Source organism: Bos javanicus, chromosome 5, assembly GCF_032452875.1.
Source record: "Bos javanicus breed banteng chromosome 5, ARS-OSU_banteng_1.0, whole genome shotgun sequence".
Taxonomy (NCBI): Eukaryota; Metazoa; Chordata; class Mammalia; order Artiodactyla; family Bovidae; genus Bos; species Bos javanicus.
The window spans coordinates 72,621,847-72,643,205 of record NC_083872.1 but is presented as its reverse complement, the minus strand read 5'-3'; the positions used below and the strand labels follow the sequence as shown (position 1 = coordinate 72,643,205).

At 44.1% G+C, this 21,359-nt stretch overlaps 1 protein-coding gene across 2 annotated transcripts in view; it reads left to right on the top strand.

Annotated features, from left to right (window-relative positions):
• Nucleotides 1–21,359, top strand: part of LARGE1 (LARGE xylosyl- and glucuronyltransferase 1) — a 613,949-nt gene that overhangs the window by 301,285 nt on the left and 291,305 nt on the right. For both annotated transcript variants that reach the window (XM_061417244.1, XM_061417245.1), the window contains exon 5: nucleotides 12,535–12,658. In XM_061417244.1, coding sequence (XP_061273228.1) covers nucleotides 12,535–12,658 — 124 coding nt within the window. The remainder of the gene's footprint in view (nucleotides 1–12,534; nucleotides 12,659–21,359) is intronic.

The window sequence follows — 21,359 nt, the reverse complement described above, 5'->3', positions numbered from 1 at the left end:
TGGTTTGCCTTGCTTTTCATATCAAGCAACTTTTTTGTGTGTTTGTTTTTAAATCTGTGCCCCTCAAGAGCAGAAAGGATAAAACAGCATAGCGTCTTCATGAACAGTATTTGCCTCTAATTGTCTTATTGCTTATTCAGGCTTAAACTTGGTATAGAAGCAGTTTCTAGATTCTGCAGGGAGGAACCTAGGATTGAATAAAACAAAGAACTAGAAGTAGGTTCTGATTCTGGTCTTTCTGTCTGTGAGCTGCTGACCCAGGGAGGTCACTCGCCTCCTTGGAGCTTTGCTTTGTTCCCCAGTCTCTCATAGAGCCCTGTTGTGAATATCAAAAGAGGTAGTCAATGTGAAATGCTTCTGTATTTTATTTATTTAACAAATAGAAGGGTAGTTCTCACTCTGTTAGGCTGTGCTCTGAGTGTTTTTCAGATACCAACTCACTGAATGTTCTTCTAATTCCATGAGGGGGTCTACTGGGTATCCCCGTTTTACAGATGATGAAACTGAGGATCCATATGTGAAGTCATGAATCAGGGTCACAGAGAGGAAAGGCAGGGCTGGGTTTGGACCCAGACAGTCTAGCTTCAGAGTCCAAACTCTCGAAAAGTTACTGTTTTGAGTATGATTTTCTTATTTTCACTCATCATTTTGGGTGACCATGTAGACATTGTTACTATTCCTGTGATCCATTTCCATCTTTATCCCCCACCCAGGTTATGTATTTTTGAGGTATTAAATATAAATAGTGGGGTTTCTTTTTTGGCTGCCCCATGAAGCATTTAGGATCTTAGTTCCCCAACCAGGGGTCAAACTTGTGTACCCTGCATTGGAAAGTGGAGTCAATTGCTAGACCACTGGGGAAGTCCCTGGACTGAACATTACTGTTCTGGTAAGGCTTAAGAAAATGCATGGGGAAATGAAAATCTTCATGAGGCAATATATACATTAATTAGCTTGATTGCAATGATGATTTCACAATGTAGACATATATAAAAGTATCACCTTAAGTGTTTCATAGTATTAAATGTACTTTGGAAACACAAAGTATATAATACACTTTGCTGCTGCTGCTGCTAAGTCACTTCAGTCGTGTCTGACTCTGTGCGACCCTGGCAGCCCACCAGGCTCCACCGTCCTTGGGATTCTCTAGGCAAGAACACTGGAGTGGGTTGCCATTTCCTTCTCCAATGCATGAAAGTGAAAAGTGAAAGCTAAGTCGCTCAGTTGTGTCCGACCCTCAGCGACCCCATGGACTGCAGCCTTCCAGGCTCCTCTGTCCATGGGATTTTCCAGGCAAGAATACTGGAGTGGGGTGCCATTGCCTTCTCCGTAATACACTTTAGATATACAGATTTTTATTTGTCAATTATACCTCAGTAAAGTTCGGGGGAAGAAAATAGCAAGGACATGTAATATCTTTGAACAGGTAAAAGATGTATGCTATGTAGTCGTGCATGTAAAAGCAAAAAGAATTAGTTAATATAGTTTATAGGTCCCAAGGATAGGTCATTTGACTTTCATCCCAGCCATGTACAAGTGCGTACCCACAAATGGATGAGGAAACTGAGGCCCAGAGGTTAAATCCTGTGTTCAAGGTCACAGGTAAATAAGTGATGCTCCTGAGGTTCTACCCTTGGCTCTGGCCAACCTTGGAGTCCATGCTACTTCTACTACACTATGAGGTCTTTGATTTGTTCTGTTCTCCGCTGGAGAGCTCTTCTGACATGATACTGAGGTGTCCTCGATTCTCTCCACATTATCAAGGCCACTTGTCCTCCCCCACACCAAGAGCTCACACCAAAAAACCCTCATTTGGGCTTCTATGCTTTTCTGCAGTGAGTTCCATTAAATCTCTCAGTGTAACAGATTCACTGAGCATTCGAGTTGCTGTCACAGGCTCTTTCTTTTTCTAAAATTGCAATTCCATTGTAAACTTAATAATTAAGGATTATTCAACTCAGCTGTCCTTGTATATTTTAATAAAAAACAGACCTTGGGTTGCCTTATAGGGACTGTGACACATTCCTGACAGAAATAAGAAAGGAAAGGCAGGGAGAAAACTGGGGTTTAATCATCTTTGCCTCTTTGTATTACCATATTTATTGCATCCCAGCCTGAACAGGGGAGCAGTTAAGGAAACCAGAGGCAGCGGGAGCGTTGCTCATTATGAGCAAAATCTGCAGGCTCTGCTGAAGATGAAGCATGCACTTGCTTCCTTCTTTGTTAGGAAAGCATGATCTGGTCTGAATTAGAAGAGACCTAATGTCTGGGTTGCTCGACCCCAATCAAGCTATGTGGGACCCATTGTATTTGAAGACGTGTACTCAAGCTGGCCCATTCAAGTAGCAGCCTTTTCCCATGGGTTTAAAGCATTGCTCCCAGAAAGCATATGTAACTGGTGGACTGATATTAAAGGCTATTTTAGTTGTTTTATAGACACTGAATCATATAATAAGAAAATCATTCCTTTTGTGATTCTTCTGAATGAGTTCTTATTATCTTCAGTTGATGAAACTCATTTTGGTACAAATATGTTCTTAACATCTGTCTGACTCTTGCTAATCTCCCTCCAAACAACAGAGAATAGGATGGAGGCTCACGGCCTTTGGCTGGTTTGGGGATTTGCAGGCCTCTAGCATTAAAACGATTTTACCAGCCTGAGTTAGGAACCAAATGCAAAATCAGCCTTGGGGATTACACATTGGGAATGAAATTATCACCAGTGTTGCTGTTTGTCCTGAATTGTGGAATGTTCTTTGAATTGAGGGCACTTTTTTGTCCTCATGAGTTGGGGTTACTTATAGTCTGAGCCAACCTGGACAATTGCTGGCTTTTCCTACCTAGGCAGATCTTTTCTTGTACAACACAGCTTCTAAGACAGCTGAGTAGACCAGACCTCATTCCCGCTCCCAGACCCATAGGTTAGACTGTCACTCTCCATCTCAGGCCAGTGGAGAAGCATTGGGATGTAATTCACATACTATGAAATTCACTCTTTAAAAGTGGACAGTTCAGTGGTTTTTGGAACATTCAGAATTGTGCAACTATCCCCACCATCTAATATTATCAATGGCCCATTTTCAGCATCTCATAAAGAAACACCCGTCCGCATGAACAATCACTCCCCACTCCCTCTCCCTCCATCCCCTGGCAACCACTAATCTTTCTGTTTATGTGGACTGTTCATTCTGAACATTTGCTATCAATGGGACCATATGCTGTTTTGTCTTCTTGTAACTGGTGTCTCCTATGTAGTATAATCTTTTCAAGGTTCATCCACGTTGTAGCATCTGCCAGTCCTTCGTTCCTCTTCTTTGCCTAATAATGTTCCATTGTATGGATTTACTTCATTTTGTTTATTCATCACTTGGTGACCATTTGGGTTGTTTCCACTTCTTGACTGTTATAAATAATGCCAGGGTGGATGTTTGTGTTAAAGTTCTTGAGGGAACATATTTTCATATATTATTTGTTGATATCGGATTGGCCACAGATAGTTCAGGTGTTTCCAAAACATGTTACAGAAAAATCCCAGTAAACTTTTTGGCCAACCCAATAGCTAGGAGTGGGATTTCCGGGGAAGTCAGCAATGGTAACTTTATGCTTCATGTTTTGAAAAGCCGCCAAACTGTGTTGCAGAGCAGCTACAGTCATTGATTGTATAATCCCACAAGTAGCAGCTGAGGGTTCCAGTATCTCTACATCCTTAATGACACTTGTTATTGGCTGTTATTTTTACCTTAGTCGTTTTAGTGGGTTTCAGAGTGGTATCCCAGTTCTGATTTGCATTTCCCTACTGACTAGTGATGTTGAGCATCTTTTCCTCTGCTTATTGGCCTTTTGTATGTCTTCTCTGAGAAATGACTGTTCAGATCCTTCGCTCCATTTCTAATCTGCTTACTTGTGTTTGTATTGAGCTGTAAAATATTTTTATACTATGGTTACAAGTCCCTTACCAGGCATATCTATGCCTTGCAGATATTTTCTCTCATTTGGTGGCCCTCTTTTTCACTTTCTTGATGGTGCTTTTTGAAGTACAAAAGGTTTTAATCTTTTGTATTTTTCTTTTTCTTTTGAGCTTTAGATGTCTTATGTCAGAAACCATCACCTAACCCCAAATTAAAAGATAACGCTCTCACGTTGTCTTCTAAGGGCCTCTACACCAGACTTGCAAGTAATTGTGTCCACTCTGAGGGAATTTGGATCTCCTTGGTAATTATTCATTTGTCCTTTTATTCTTTTTTTTTTTTTTCTGATAGACTATTACTGGATGAGTATATCTATAAGGAATTGTTTTAAAAATCTGAGGAAAAGATTATTTTTAATAAAATTTATTTCATAGAACAGTTTTCGATTTACAAAGAAATTACGAAAGGAATAGCACAGGTTTTCCAAAACCCTACAGCCCATTTCCCCTCTCATGACATCTCATGGTATATTTGTTGTAATTAATGAACCAGTCCCTAGTGGCTCAGCAGGTAAATAATCTGCCTGCAAGGCAGGAGACACAAGTTCGATCATTGGGTTGGGAAGATCCCCTGGAGAAGGAAGTGGCAACTCACTCCAGTATTCTTGTCTGGAAAATTCCTTGGACAGGGAAACCTGGTGGGCTACAGTCCATGGGTCCTAAAAAGAGTTAGACATGACTTAGCAACTGAACAACAGCAACAATTGTATCTTTCTTATACAATAATAAATGGTAGGCATCCAGACCACCGATGCTGGTTGGGTAGTTGTATTAGTGCTAACTTACAGACTTAGTTTCCTTTCCCTGGTGGCTCAAATGGTAAAGAATCTGTCTGCAATGCAGGAGACCCAGGCCCGATCTCTGGGTGGGGAAGATGTCCTGGAGAAGGAAACGGCAACCCACTCCAGTATTCTTGCCTGGGAAAATCCCATAGACGAAGGAGCCTGGAAGGCTATAGACCATGGGGTCACAAAGAGTCGGACATGACTGAGCACATAAAACTCATTACTCGTTGATATATTATTATAAAGTCCTGTCCTTTGTTTCAGATTTCCTTAATTTTTGCCTAAGTTCTTTTTTCTGTTCCAGAATCCCATCCAGGATATGATACTGCATTTAATCATGTCTCCTTCGGCTCCTCTTTCTTGAGATAGCTGGGTGAAAGATTATTTACAAAATGTAGTTCCCAGTGCCAAGACTCCATCTAACAGGGAACAATTGCAAAAGTGTAAGTTTTGAGCCCTGAATTCAGTGGGAGGCTCTGAGAAAGGGCATCTTGACGCCATGGAATGTCTTCCTCGGAGCTGTGGTGTCTGAACTGAGAGCCAGAGGCTGGAAGCAGGAGGTGTGGTACCATGCAGGCAGCTGTGGACACCACTCCAGTGTCAACACAGCCTATGGGAAGGTGTGGCTAAGCCCTGACCTGACTCACGGACAGACACTTTCTAGGCACCAGGGTTGTGGAGAGAGTAGACAAGAGAGTAGGTGCTTTGTGAAATAAGACAGTCTCTACCTTAGACAGCTTGTGTTCTACTGGAGGGTGGGCATAGATCTGTAGATGTATAGGAAGATTTCCAGCCCTGCTAGTCACTGCTGGAAAGAAACCAATCGTGGCAGTGGGGTGAGGCATGATGGGTAGGGAGAGGGGCTTTGGATGGAGTGGTCATGGCGGGCCTCTTTGTGGAGGTGAGATTTCAGTGTATTCCTGAAGGAGACTTTGGTTTATTCCTGAGGAAGAATGCAGAAGAGGGAGAAAGCCCCATAGAAATGCTGGCACCATCATCCTCTGAGAGCCTGTTCTTCTTACCCACACTGTCCATCTTCTGCTTGGTAACCAGATTAACCTTCTGAATTACAGCTTCGGTCTGCTGCCTGCCAAGCCCTATAAACCTTATCTGGCTGTCTTTCACTTGGAGAATTGAATTCTGTTTTTAGGAATTCACACACCCTGGCCCATCCTGTTAATACTCTCTCTCTTCTTTTCTTTCCTCCCCATTCCTGACATACAGTGGACGTTCAATAAACATTGTATGATCTGCTCTAATAAGACTGTGGTTTTTTCACAGACATACTATGAACTTCTCCACCTGTGTTCTTTTCCTAATTCTGTTACATACTGCAGGATACATTTCCCTCTCCTTCATCTTTTCTCATCCAAAGGTCTGGTTTACTTGCCACATTATCCGTGGAAACTTCCTAGATTCGCCACTGCTGAGGAGCCATCTCTCGTTCTTATTCTCCATGAATGTGTGCGTTTGTCCTTGTGTAGCTGTTCTGTACGGTCGTGCAGGCTGTTCACTGTCCAACTCCAGGAATCCCTTTACTCACCATTCAGGTCAGTGTCTTCACATGGCTGCAGGGCAGCAGGGAGGGCCTGCTGTTCCCAAACTTGCAGCTGTGTGTGCAGCCCAGTGTTACAGAGCCCTTATGTACTAACATTTATGTGGTTATTTATATTCTTTCTCTGTCTCTGCTACATTGATTGCTGCCTGAAAAGAGGACTCTGAGCACATTCATCACCTAAATCCCTATTCTGTCTTACTTGATGCTTGATAGCTCTTTGTTGGATGTTTATCCATTCAGTGCATTTTTTGGTCTATGAGTGGAAGAACTAATTGAAAATACTTTATTTGAAAAGTGATGTAAAAGCAGTAGAGAAAATAATGGTTTCATAAGTTCATGTTGATAACAGTTCTGGTCCATTCAGGCAGCTGTAACAAAATAGCAGGCCAGGTGGCTCATAAACAACAGGAATTTATTTTTTCCTCTCAGTTCTGGAGGCTAGGAAGTCCAAGATCATGACACCAGCATGGCCTGGCTCTGGCGGGGGCCAGCTTCCTGATCACAGACTGCAGACTTCCTTCTGTGTTGTCTTGTGTTAAAAAAAGCCAAGGAGCCTCTTTTGTAAGGGCACTAACCCCTTTCAGGAGGACTCTGCCCAGGGACCTATTCACCTCCCAAAGGCCCCACCTCCTGGTACTCTCACCTGAGGGGTTAGGGTTCAACATAATGAATTTGGGGTGGGAGTCAATGAACATTCAGACCATACCAATTATTAACATATATCGAAATATTACCCACGTGCCAGGCAATTTGCTAAGCACTTTATATATATCACATGTCACAATTAGCTAATATATTGATACTACTGCTTACTTACCATTATTGTTCCTGATTTGAAATGAAATTGAGGCCTAGAGAGATGAAATCACATGCTTGCATTCACTTAGTCATTAATGCAGCCAGGGTTCCAACCCAAATGTTCTGGAGCAAAACGCCAGCCCTGAACCACTGATGTAAGCATGTCTTCAGCTGCTTCTGCTGCTTATGGGGAATGTGAACAGTGATGGGGAAGGAGAGAGCACTGGCTTGCTTTTCCTGTTGTATGAGTGTTTCTTGAGCACACGTTACTTGCCAGCCTCTCTGCCCAGCACTGGGGGTGGAAATGAAAAGATGGCTGCTGTCCTTGGAGGCCTCATGGTGGAGGGAAGGAGCCAGGTGTTTGAATTTTTTGTTTGTTTTATTGAAGGATAATTGCTTTTCAGAATTTGTTATTTTTTGTCAAACCTCTGCATGAATCAGCCATAAGTATATATATATCCCCTCCCTTTTGAAACCTCCTCCCATCTCTCTCCCCACCCCACCCCTCTAGGTTGATACAGAGCCCCTGTTTGAGTTTCCTGAGCCATACAGCAAATTCCCATTGGCTATCTATTTTACATATGGTAATGTAAGTTTCCATGTTACTCTTTCCATACATCTCACACTCTCCTCCCTTCTCCCCATGTCCATAAGTCCTCATGTCTCTATGTCTGTTTCTCCACTGCTGCCCTGTAAATAAATTCTTTAGTACCATTTTTCTAGATTCTGTATATATACATTAGAATACAATATTTATCTTTCTCTTTCTGACTTACTTCACTCTGTATAATAGGTTCTAGGTTCATCCACTTCATTAGAACTGACTCAAATGCACTCCTTTTTAAGGATGAGTAATATTCCATTGTGTATATGTACCACAACTTTATCCATTTGTCTGTTGATGGACATCTGGGTTGCTTCCATGTTCTAGCTATCATAAATAGTGCTGCAATGAACTCTTTTTCAATTTTTATTTCCTCAGGGTATATGCCTAGGAGTGGGATTTCTGGGTCATATGGTGGTTTTATTCCTAGTTTTTTAAGGAATCTCCATGCCGTCTTCCATAGTGGCTGTATCAATTTACATTCCCACTAACAGTGCAAGAGCATTCCCTTTTCTCCACACCCTCTCCAGCATTTATTGTTTACAGACTTTTTGATGATGGCCATTCTGATCAGTGTGAGGTGATATCTCATTGCAGTTTTTTGATTTGCATTTCTCTAATAATGAGCGATGTTGAGCATCTTTTCATATGTTTGTTAGTCATCAGTATGTCTTCTTTGGAGAAATGTCTGTTTAGGGCTTTTTCCCATTTTTTGATTAGGTTGTTTTTCAGGTATTGAGTTGTATGAGCTGCTTGTATATTTTGGAAATTAATCCTCTGTCGTTTCATCTGCTATTATTTTCTCCCATTCTGAGGGTTGTCTTTTCACCTTGCTTATAGTTTCCTTTGATGTGCAAAAGCTTTTAAGTTTAATCAGGTCCCACTTGTTTATTTTTGTTTTTATTTTCATTACTCTAGGAGGTGGGTCATAGAGGATCTTGCTTTGATTTATGTCATTGTTTGTTCTGTCCATGTTTTCCTCTAAGAGTTTTATAGTTTCTGGTCTTAACATTTAGGTCTTTAATCCATTTTGAGTTTATCTTTGTGTATGGTGTTAGGAAGTGTTCTAATTTCATTCTTTTACATGTAGCTGTCCAGTTTTCCCAGCACCATTTATTGAAGAGGCGTCTTTGCCCCATTGTATATTCTTGCCTCCTTTGTCAAAAATAAGGTACCCGTAGGTGCATGGGTTTATTTCTGGGCTTTCTATCTTGTTCCATTGGTCTATATTTCTGTTTTTGTGTCAGTACCATAGTGCCTTGAATACAGGTGTTTGAATTTGATCTCACAGTGCTTTGCTGTGAGTGCTCAATTAGCTTTTCATTGGAGGCACCCAGTTAGGAGGAAAAGGGAAGGATGAGGATCCACTCACAGAGGAGGAGATGACTGACAGACAGTTGGAGGGGATGAACAGGAAATCACAGGCATTGGGAAGAATTCTGTGGGGAAGGAACAGCACAGGTAAAGATATAGATGGGTAGAAAATGTAATGTGTGGGAGCAAATATGTGTACCTTGGTTTGTTTGGTATTGTTATCCCCATGTCTAAAATTATGCCATCCCTCCACCGTGGATAAAAATGCAAGTTGACAATTATACAGTTTACATTTATCCGTTCTTCATACGTAAGATTCCTTTGTGGTTCCCGTGGGAGAGGGAGGTGGTTGTGCCAATACTGAGGGCTAAAGGGACCCTCTGTCTTCCCAGGAGTGACAAGTTACCACTGGCTTAGCATCCAGGTTAAGTCACTGGCCAGTGAACAAACACACCATCACTCCCCCACGCCTCTGGTCATCACTTAGGACCTCAGGAAGCAATGGCCGCTGGCAGTTTTTATAGGGAAGCTTCTTATAGAGCTTCCAGGAAGGCTGTAGGGCAGGCACGCCACTTGCTTCTGAGCATACGTGGCTTAATCAGAGAGTTTGCAGTGTCCAGGCAGTGGGTACCGTGAAGAAGTTCAGTGGTGCTGATGGCTTCTTTGTCATTGATTCAGCTCAGCACCCTTGAGCACCTATTACCTGTTTGACAGATTGACCTTGGATAATAACTTTCTTCAGGTCTAGGCTCATCCTCCCAGCTCCACTTGGCTTTGCTTCCCTCACCTTCAACTTGCTATATCCAATACCAAACCCATCATCTTCCTCCAGTGTGCCTTTCTTCCCGTATCCCGTGTCCTAGAGGCATCACCACCAACCCAGGAAACCCCGTTGTATTCCTCTTCCCTGCTACTTTCCTCATATCCGTGATCTCTTCTGAAATCCCTCAAGATTTGACTTCTTCGTTCTTTGTTGCTCTTCTCCAGACGCGAAGTCAGGTTTTCATTTCACATTCATTTTTTTTTAATCGAACTCTTACTGCATCCGAGGCATGGAGCTCCATCCTGGGACTCTCCATTTCAGCATCATTGGCATTATCCTTCATCTTTTTAAGCTCACAGTCAAGGAGGGATGCAGACAAGTAAGCAGACAGTTACAGCCTAAGGATGGTACAGATGCTGAGAGGACTGTGTGTTAGGAAGGGCCCCTGACCTCGTCACAGGTCATCAGGGAGGGATTCCAGGAGCACCTGATGGCCGACCTCAGAAGTGAAGGCTGGGTGAGAGAGAACCAGACGCTGAATGGCGACTGTGAAAGGGAGGGAGGAGGAGGAAGGAGAGGACAGGACTGTAATACGTGAGAGCAAGGACGGTGGGTTACCACCATGTCCCCAGCATCCTGCTCATCGCTTGGTGAGTAGCAGGTGTTCAGAAAGTGTAGAATAAGCAAATGCATGAGGATTTCCTACCCAGTAAACCACATATGCAAAGGCCTAGGTGGAAAGGGTGCATGGGGGAAGGGAGAATTGAAAGACGTGTATGTGTCTGGAACTTAGAACAGTGCTGGGGAGCCACTGTACAGGGGTTGAGAGCTATGGGGCAGGTCGTGTGACCCCCCCTGCTGAGCTGATGAAGTACAGACTGTTTATTGCACTGCTTACTATGTACCTGCATCTCTCCCCTTCTCTGTTCCAACCCCCGAGTCCCTGCTAACCTTCCTGTCCCAACACACTCTCAGCGCCTGCTGGGCTCCATTCAGTCTCTTATTATTCTCCCTGGATCATGTCCCCTCTTCCTTTGCTTCCTGTGCCAAGGATAAAGCATCCCCAATGCTTACAATCCTTCTGACCCAGTCCAGATTCACCTTTTGTTTTCTTTAGTCTTCTGGAGCCTTGTATTCTGTTGTAGCTGTTACCACATTCCACCTCCTGTTTATATTTAATTATGTCTATATTTAACTATCTCTTCAAATAGTAAGAGCTCCTTGAGATTGGGGCAAGGGGTGAGGTCCTTCCCATCTTTAGATTTCTCAGCGGTGCCCCTTCATTACAATGCATGCTCTTATTATTACTAGTGCTGTGGTATCTATGGTAGTAGTTCTGCTGGGTTCAACTGCGGCTTTGTTCCTGGCAGTCCCTCAAGAAGGCATCTCCACTGTCTATTATTATCCCACCTCTGTTTGCTGTTGAGATGCAGCGAGTGTTGTACTACCTATCTCATCCAATTGACCCAGTAGCCCCAAGGGGACTCTTCATTGTGCACAGTGAAGAAGCAGTATGGAGGTGTAAGTGACATGTTCAAAGCCCCCTCCATAGATGCTAGGTCTGGGCTTTGGACCTATTTACATTTGAATCAGAAGCTTTGCCCTTGTGTGCTGCTGGTTTGTATTTTGGGTGCTGGCTCGGTATGACAGCCGGCCAACTGAGATGGAATGCTAAAGACTTTAGAAATATTACATATGAGGGTGAGCTGATACTCAGTAATGGGAGCCCCAGGTGATGCCATTGTGGCTCCCTGGGGGATGGGAATGGACATGGTGGGGGGAACAAGCAGGAGACAGGATTTAGTGCTGTGCTATGAGAGAAGTACTTTCCAGCTCCATACAGCCAGTCTAAAGACCTCACCCTCTGTCCACGTGCTTCACTGAGGCCAGTACATCCAGCTGGTAAAGATAAAGCATTGACCAAATTGTACACATGCTATGATTTTTGGAGATATAGATGCCGTAATAGCAGGTATGGTGGTTGGCTTGCATTGAGTGTCACCACGGAGAAGGCAATGGCACCCCACTCCAGTACTCCTCCCTGGAAAATCCCATGGACAGAGGAGCCTGGTAGGCTGCAGTCCATGGGGTCGCTAAGAGTTGGACACGACTGAGCGACTTCACTTCGACTTTTCACTTTCATGCATTGGAGAAGGAAATGGCAACCCACTCCAGTGTTCTTGCCAGGAGAATCCCAGGGACGGGGAGCCTGGTGGGCTGCCATCTATGGGGTCACACAGAGTCGGACATGACTGAAGTGATTTAGCAGCAGCAGCAGAGTGTCATCAATGATTTTACCCTCTCCAGTCCTTGGAGTTGCCACATCTCTGAAATCTTGAGGTTGGATTAGGTATCCTCTCTCCTTGTCACCTCTGACATCCTCCCCAGCAGGCACTGGTTAGGCAAAATGCCTGGTTGACCTTCCCCATTGCTGTTACAAATTGGTTGTGTGTGTGTGCTCAGTCGCTTTGGTCGTGTCCAACTCTTTATAACCCTGTGGGCTGTAGCCCTCTGGCTCCTCTGTCCACGGGATTTCCCAGGCAACAATACTGGAGTGGGTAGCCATTCCCTTCTCTAGCGGATCTTCCCAACCCAGGGATCGAACCCACATCTGCTTTGCAGGAGGATTCTTTACCACTGAGCACTGAGGAACCCAAATATTACCAGTTGGTAAGAATGGGGTTTTGTGGCTAGAATTCAAAGGTCTTGGTTCTCCCTCCTGACTCCTCCTCTCACTGCCCACAGGCGGAATCCCCTCCATTTCCACCTCATCGCCGACTCCATCGCCGAGCAGATCCTGGCAACACTCTTCCAGACCTGGATGGTACCTGCGGTGCGTGTAGACTTCTACAACGCTGATGAGCTCAAGGTACTGGCGGGAAGGGGGTCATGCTTTTCTTGTTTATGGTTTAGTAGACAGAAGCAAAGGCAGAAATCTCAACTCCCAACTGGAAATGTCCAGGTGTATCTGAGGGTTTTTGCCACTTGAAATTGATTTGATTATCTGAAGTGTTAACCACCTCTTTAGCACAGGATACATGTTGGTCTATGCAATTCTGACCACCAAGCGTTTCTGTGGAGACTGGAGGCCTCTGGCCCGGTCCGTATCTAAAGGAGGCCCATGATGGCTGATATCTGGAGAATTCGATTACCTGGTCAGGTCACCACTGAACTCAGAGTGTGATGGGACTGGGTTTGAACTTGTGTATTGTCATTTACTGGTCATAAGACACAAAGTTATACCTTTGTTGGGTCTGATTTTTCATGAGTAGAAATGTGATTATAACAACAACCTCATGGAGTAATGGCTCAAATGAGAGAATATATCTGAGTGCACTTTAAAAGACTATGCTGAATAGAGACTTCCCTAGCAGTCCATTGGTTCAGACTCTGCACTTCCACTGCAGGGGCCACAGGTTCGATTCCTTGTTGAGGAACTAAGATCCTTCATGCCATGTGGCATGGCCAAATAACCCCCACAACATTAGGCTGAATAAATATTAAGGATTATGTTGGGCCAGAAGGTTTCAACCAAATGAAGATCATTTGGCCATATAATTACCTTGCTTGAAATCCTGCCGTGGTACCACGTGGTCTGTGTCAAGCTTGAGTTTCACAGTCTGATTAAAACGCCCTTCATATACTGGCTCTAGACTCTTCTTCCAGTCTCGTCTCTGGCCGTTCCTGCAAATTCACTTATTACTTAGCTTTAAGAAACCACCTCTGGGCTCTCTTCCCTCCTTCCTGTGTTTGAGCCTTTCCTTCTATCCGACATGCCCTTCCAGCTACTTTGTCACCACTCCACTCGTCCTTCAAGACTCAGCTCCATGGCCGCCTCTTCTGAGATCTTTCTGTGACTCCCTCAGGGGAGAGGAAGATCTTTTCTGTTCACTTGTCCAACTACTGCTTTAGTTTAGAACCTTCTTAATGGGGGATGGGGCTGGGAACACATCTTGTTCTTTTCTGTGTTTCTGATGCATTGCTTGTTACCCTGTGCTGCTAGTGGATTTTACAAATTGCTGTTATTAGTGGAACACGTAACTTTGCAGAAATTGTGGCTGCTCCATCTCCAGTCACCTTGGGAAGGACTAAACACGTAGGCATGAGGCTGATTTTAGCAAATTGCTTGCTCTAAACCTCATAAAGCCATTATCTTTTCATTTCAGAGCCATAACATTTTAAATAGATCACTCAGATGCCGGCCAGAGTTTCTGATTTTCCCATATTTCAGGCTCTGGGGTTGATCGAGATGTTGAGAATTTAGCATTTGGGGATTGTCGTGGCAATTTGTGTGCCATTCCAATCTATTCTGAGCTAAAATTGATTAACACTCTTAAAAAGGGAAAAACAAAATTTAGCAAATTGCTGCACTAATTAAGGTGAAAGCAAGCCACTCTGTCTCCCAGGGTCTGAGCACCAATTCCATGGGGAAGAGCTATGGGAGAGGAGGAGCTGTGTCTGGCACAGAAGGCTGCTGCTTCTGTCTTAGTGTGGTTCCAAGTCTGTGCTCTGCGTAAGCCTGGACCCCCCTGCTTTTTAAGAGAACACGGAGTGGTTGAAAAAACCCCAACTTCATATCCCATCTTGCCACTAAAGAGCTGTCTGACTTGGGTTTGAGCCATGAAAGTGAAAAGTAAAGTGTTAGTCAATCAGTTGTGTCTGACTCTTTGCAACCCCGTGAACTAATATAACCCTGCCAGGCTCCTCTGTTCATGGAATTCTCCAGGCAAGAATACTGGAGTGGGTAGCCATTCACTTCCTGATCCAAGGAATCTTCCTGACCCAAGAATCAAACCCTGGTCTCCAACATCACGGGCAGATTCTTTACCTCTGAGTCAAATGGGTAGGACACTGCCAGACACAGAGGAAGATACTGGATTAAATAAGACAACTCACGTGAAGGCCCAGCTGTGCCTGAGATGCAGCAGGTTCTTGATAGTCCCTTATTCCCCTTTGTAGCCATGGCAATGTAGGATTAAAATGCTCTTAATTGTATGGCCTACAGGGAAATCTCCGGGCCTTTGGGAGGTTGAAAGGTAAGGCACTGTGGCCTGTAACCTACCCTTGGGAACCCCAAGAATTTCTTAGGGTCCTGGAAGAAAGGAGGCAGGTGAGATTGGGAAAGACTGGAGTTCTGACTCCATCATGCCCACATGAATCCAAGTATCCATTATTTTTACACACTTTTTTTTCTTTTGGCCACACTGGGTCTTCATTGTTTCGTTGCTTTCTCCAGTTGCAGCGAGCAGGAGCGACTCTTTGTCGCGGTGCGTGGGCTTCTCATTGCGGTGGCTTCTCTTGTTATGGAGCATGGGCTCTAAAGTGTGGGCTCCATAGTTGTGGCACAAGGGCTTAGCTGCTTCTTGGCATGTGGAATCTTCCCGGCCTGGAGATCAAACCCCTGTCCCCTACATTGGGAGGCAGATTCTTAACAACTAGACCACTAGGGAAGCCTGCACACTGAATTTTTATCCATTTGAAGACTGCATGGCTTAAAAAATAAGAAAAAGAAAATTGCCATGTGATGTATTCTGAAGGATATGGTCTCCGGAGTCCTGCCCTTGACCCTGCCTTCTACTGATGATTGCAACACAAAGTCCCTCCCACCTGCATTTCATTTCCCTACCACTTAAACATCTATCACCCACAGTCCTGTATCCCATGAGGCAAGTTGTCAGAATCCAATAAGGACAATGAGTATGAGGCATTCTGTAAAATGTAATTTTTCCATAATTCATGAGAATGGTCATAATAATTTATGCATAATTCTGCTTGACAAACCTAAATCATGATCTGCCCACTCTCCCGACCTGAGCCTTCCTCACATCTAGCACCACCATCTACTTAGCTGCTCATCCGGAACTAAGAGTCTGCCTTCAACGTGTCCCTTTCCCTCTCTCTATATCTGGCCATTTGAGGTCCAAGCTTGTCTCCGTCTCCCCTGATACTATCATAGTCTAAGCACGTGAGATTTTCCCCCAGACAAGTATCTTCCCTTCTTATCTGCCTACATCTCCTTTACTGAATCTATTCTTCATCAGTAACAAATCAACTTTCCCACAGGAAAGCCCAACACACCATCCCTGTCCTCTGTGTAAAACCTTTGATGGTTTCCTAGTCCTTTTAGGATGGAGAGTGCACTCCTTAACTGAGTTGTGTTTCTGGCTCCTGCCTCCTTCCAACTTCTAGTATTGTTAGCACCGCTGCTCACCTGCTAAATTTTCCAGGCTACTGTGCTCCTTCCCTTCTGCTGGGGGCCTTTGCACAAGTATTTCTTCTGTCTGTCGTATTAGGAGTCTGTTCTTTCCCCATTGCTAATTAATTCCCTATTATTTTGCTGAACCTCTATGTACTTGAGGAAACCTTCTCTGCTTTCATCATCTCATAGGGGTTTCTTTGTTATATCTTCTTGGAGGATCACATACGTTTCTTCTGTAAACTCACCACTGAGTGTAAACTTTCATGCCTTTGTGTGATGAGCAGGTAAATGTCTACCTTCCCTCAAGTGTAGGGTCCAAAAGAGCTAGGCTTCTGTTTTTTATCACTCTTGTTATCCCTACCACCTGGCATGATGCCTGGCCTGTGAAAATATTTACTAAATGGATACACAGTAAACTCAATGCTGGGTGCCTAAGAGACAGACGCAAAGTCATTAGGAAAGGATTTCAGTTTGTTTGTTTTTTTTTTTAATTGGAGTATAGTTGATTTGGAATGTTGTGTTAATTTCTGCTGTACAGCAAAGTAATTCAATTATGTGTGTGTGTGTGTATATGAGTGTGTGTACTGAAGTAGGAAATGGCAACTCATTCCAGTATTTGCCTGGAAAATTACAGGACAGAGGAGCCTGGCAGGCTACAGACCTTGGATTTGCAAAGAGTCAGATGCAACTGAGCATATATTAATATATATGCATTCTTTTTTATATTCTTTTCCGTTATGGTTTATCATAGGATATTGAATATAGTTCCCTGTGGTTTACAGTAGGATCCTGTGATTTATCCATTCTCCATACATAAAATAGTTTGTATCTGATCCCAAACTCCCAATCCATCCCTCCCTCAACCCATTCCCCCTTAGCAACCAGTCTGTTCTCTATGTCCGTAATTCTATTTCTGTTTCGTACATATGTTCATTTGTGTCATATTTTAAATTCAACATATAAGTGATATTTGATGTCTATTTGTCTGACTAACTTTACTTAGTGTGGTAATCTCTAGTTGCCTTGATGTTGCTGCAAATGGAATCATCGCCCTCTTTATGGCTGGGTAGTATTCCATTGTGTATATGTACCACATTTTTATCCATCTTTATCCATTCATCTGTCAATAGACATTAGATTGAGGAAAGAGTTCTGGATCACCGTCAGGACTTTACCACATTCCTGAGGCCCATTGCACCTCAGGGCACTGGCAGCCAGCCAGGTATTTGTTTGACCCTGCAATAGTGTAGAGAAAACAGCTCCATCTGTACCAACCCACCTTAATCCCAAGAGCAGCCATGGGGCAGACATCTTTCCATGACAAGTAAACCAGGAAGGGGATGTATTGAAACACCATCCATCAGATGGTGTTAGAGGAGGGACAAATGATGTCGTGGAATTGTGCTGATTCTGCACTTGCATCCAGGAAACATATTGGATGGTACCCACAGCGGACGCATAAGACAGCCTCCCCCGATATGGCTGAGAAATCATTTTATATAGCTGTTGGAAATGACATTTTTCAGAAATACTCCTCTGGGGCCCTTATTCTGTCTGTTAGTGCTGGAGAATGGACAAATAGGGGAAAGGAAATTATGAAGGATCAGTGTGTGATTAAAAACAAGCTGTGAGAAATTTGCGCTGGACTGGTATGCTTCTCTCCGTAATGACCAGTTAGTGCGGATTTGCAAACAGTGATCGCTCAGCATGCTCGTCCCCGTGGCCTGTGAAACACTCATTGGTCTTTCTGATGTTTTTGTGGTTCATTCATTTCTGGCTTTCTAGTTCCCAGATCCACAGGCTCCCAGGACTGAGTGCCTCCACATCCACTCAGGACACGAAGCCCCTGTCACCAGGGGAAGGAGCAGCAGGATGAGGACCATGACTTCTTTTTGCATGGAGCTTTGCAGGTGGTGGCATGCATCACTCATGCCTTGGGACAGCCCTGTGGAGTAGAAAGAGGAGCTTCATTACCTCCATCTCACAGGCAGTTTGTAAACTGAAGCCCAGAGGTGAAGGATATTTCCCTGAGATTAGGCAGTGAATAAACGCCGAGACCACTATTTGATTTTTCCTTTCCAAATGAAATGGTGTGAGATCCGGGGTCATGTAACTCAGCAGACACGGAGGTGGGATGGATCTGAAGAAAAGAAGGGGAATGTGGGCTGCCACCTGACTGGGGGATGATGTTGCCACTGTTGACTTGCACTTGAACTCAGAATTCCATTTTCATTGACTTTGAACCCCATATGCTATGGTGTGTGTTAGTCACTCATTGATGTTCAACGCTTTGCAACCCCATAGACTGTAGCTTGCCAGGTTCCTCTGTCCATGGAATTCTCCAGGAAAGAATATTGAAGTGGGTAAGTAGCCATTCTCTTCTCCAGGAAATCTTCTCAACCCAGGGATTAAACCCATGTCTCCTTCATTGCAGGCAGATTCTTTACTGTCTGAGCCACCAGGGAAGCCCAGGCTACAGTATAAACCTCTGCTATATATGGAACAATTTCTTTCTTATGTTCTATGGTTTTCACATGGAATGCTCACCATAACTCTGTGGACTGATTCTATTATGATCCCCATTTTACAGATAAGGAAACTGAGGGTTAAGGAGATAAAATAACTAACCCCCAATCACATGCGTAGCTAGCGTTTGGCAATTGTCATTTAGTTGCTGAGTCATATCCAACTCTTTTGTGACCCCATGGACTGTAGCCCACCAGGCTGCTCGGTCCAGGGGATTTCGGAGGCAAGAATACTGGAGTGGGTTGCCATTTTCTCCTCTAGCTGATATTCCCAACCCAGGGATAGAACCCACATCTCCTGCACTGGCAGATGGATTCTTTACCACTGAGCCACCTGGGAAGCCCAGTACGTGGCAGAGCCAGGAATAAAACCCAGAACTGACTCCACAATCCATGTTCTCTCTCCTCTGTTCTGGTTCCTTCACTGTGGGCTATTTTTAAGCTAAGATACCACAACTGTGTCTAGACAAAGGTCCTCTGAGCTCTCGGTGCTGTTCTTTTTCTGGTTGTTCCTGAAGAACAAATGTATTAAACCTAACTCCTCCATTTAAAGGCCTGTGGGGAGCGGCCTTCCTGCTGTGGACGAAAGTGTGTCTTACTAATGATGCTGTTGAGAGCTGGGATGGCCCCATCCCTGCCATCCAAGGATCACTAAACTAAGCAGTCCTCACTCTGGACAGTTTGCCTTAAATCAGCAAGATATTTGCCAGTGTTCAGATGAGGCCCTGAATACCCTGCCTTTGATCTTGCCCCTGGTTGGCCCAGGAAGTCACCCCTGGCCCCCACTGGGGGATAATCCAGAGCTCAGGAAGGGAAGTGGCTGGGGCAGGAGCTGTTTCATGAGGCCCCTGTCTCACTGGGAGCCCTCATTTATCTCCTTTTCTCTTAGACCTGATGCCTGCTCATTACCAGCATCAGAAAGATGATGAAGTAGGATTCAGGACCATGGTTACAGAAAGTGTTGATGGTTGACTCTAAAAATTAGCTTCCTACTCACATTCAATTGCCTTGTGCTGGTCCCTGTGGAGTACTGTAGAGGTTCTCTTTAGATAACCGCCGTCTTTCATCACCTGCTGTCCTCTGGGAGACAGACTTCTATTGTTCCTCTTCCTGGGGCAGGTGGAGAACGACTGCCTGCCTCATCTGTTTCCTAGGAAGCTATGCCTCCTAAGTGATGGGCATGTTCACTCGGCAGGGATTGATAATGGCGTGAACTCATAGAGTCTCGGGGTTAAAAAGAAGCTCAATACTCATAGCTATATTTTTGACAAATGAGGCCTCGTGGTGGAGGGTTAAGCAGATTGACCAGAATCTCACATAGGATTCTTTCCGATCAGTCCTCTTCCTCAAATTGGATTCAGGTTGTATGATCTCGGGGCCTGGATTATAGTTCAGGGGGACCACACACTTGGCAGTGGCCAAGCTTCCAGTGCAGTGACAAAATACCCCCATGGGCAGGAGCAGTTCTGATTAGACTTGACCTGCAGAGGAAGGACCAACTCCCCCAGACGTGTCTTTCTCATGGAGGGTAAGATATGTTCAGAGATGCCCTGCACAAGAATGAGAGATGAAGCAAGCGATATTTGGTCTTCAGAATTACCTTGTCCAGCATCACTAATTATATGGTGACAAGGAGAATGATCATCTTTCAAAGTTGGTGGCTCTAGGTCCCCTTTATTGGTGAAGAAATGCAGTCAAATGAGGTCTTATAACGGAAAGCATGGTGCTTGACACATAATAGGCCCTCAACCGTCTCATCTCATCCTCTGCCACCCTCTTCTCCTTGTGGACCATGGAGTTGCAAAGATTCAGACACGACTTAGGGACTGAACAGCAACAACAAAGGCCTTCAGCAGATTCTGTTTCCTTCCCTTTCTCTTTTGTGTATTTGAAGATGGCTGTGATTAACCTCTTAAGTCTTCTCTTTTCCAAACCTACCACATCAGCACACCTCTTCCCCTACATCGAAGAAACAGGTGACTGCTGACCGCTCCTTAGAGGGTGTATGTTTTTGATTGCTTTCCTAGAATAGTTTATGAATGTAGGCTCTTGTTCTTACGCAGGAGGACTGGCTGAGGTTTCCAGGTCTGGAAAAGGTGGCATTTTCCCACTTGCTTTATTGTTTTATGGTTCCTAGATTATACACATGATTTGTGAGTGGGAAAGCTGGTTCTTTAAGGCCTGCGATGGACCTCGGGTTTTTGTCTCAGGCTTTTCTAATAGTGAGGATGAGGTCACAGAACAAGTGTGGATAAATGACATGTGTAACATGCTATTCTATATTCAGAAGACTGATCTGTGGCTTTTAAATATGAAACATGGAACCTTGTAGACAACCAACAGAAACTCATCTGTGTTAGAAAAGAAACTGTGTCAGTTGTACAATTCACTTTATGCTCAGGCAAATGTTTCTTTATGTAACATGGTGTCTTAATGAATGGGCCCTGTCCCCTTTTGAGAATCACAGAATCTTAATTAGGCAGGAACTTGGCATTCATCTGACACAACCTCCCATTTTCTTCTATAATATTCTATATAAATGGTCATTAATCTTCTCTTTTTGAGTCCTTCCAGAGATAAGAGATCATTACCTCCCAGAGGAACTTGTTCCATATTTAGAAACACAATTAGAAATGTTCACCTTGTGCTTTGCTAAAATCCTCATCTTTTTTATCTCCCCCCTCCCCCCTCCCCCATATTGGTCCTGAGTATTAAGAAAGGCCAAATGTCAGTGTATCTGTCATTGTCTGGTCACTCATCTGCCTTCCCCACCAGACTGGGAGAGGCTGGACTACAAGGCCTATACCGTTTATCTTTAGGCCCAGGGTTTAGGATAAAACCTGGCT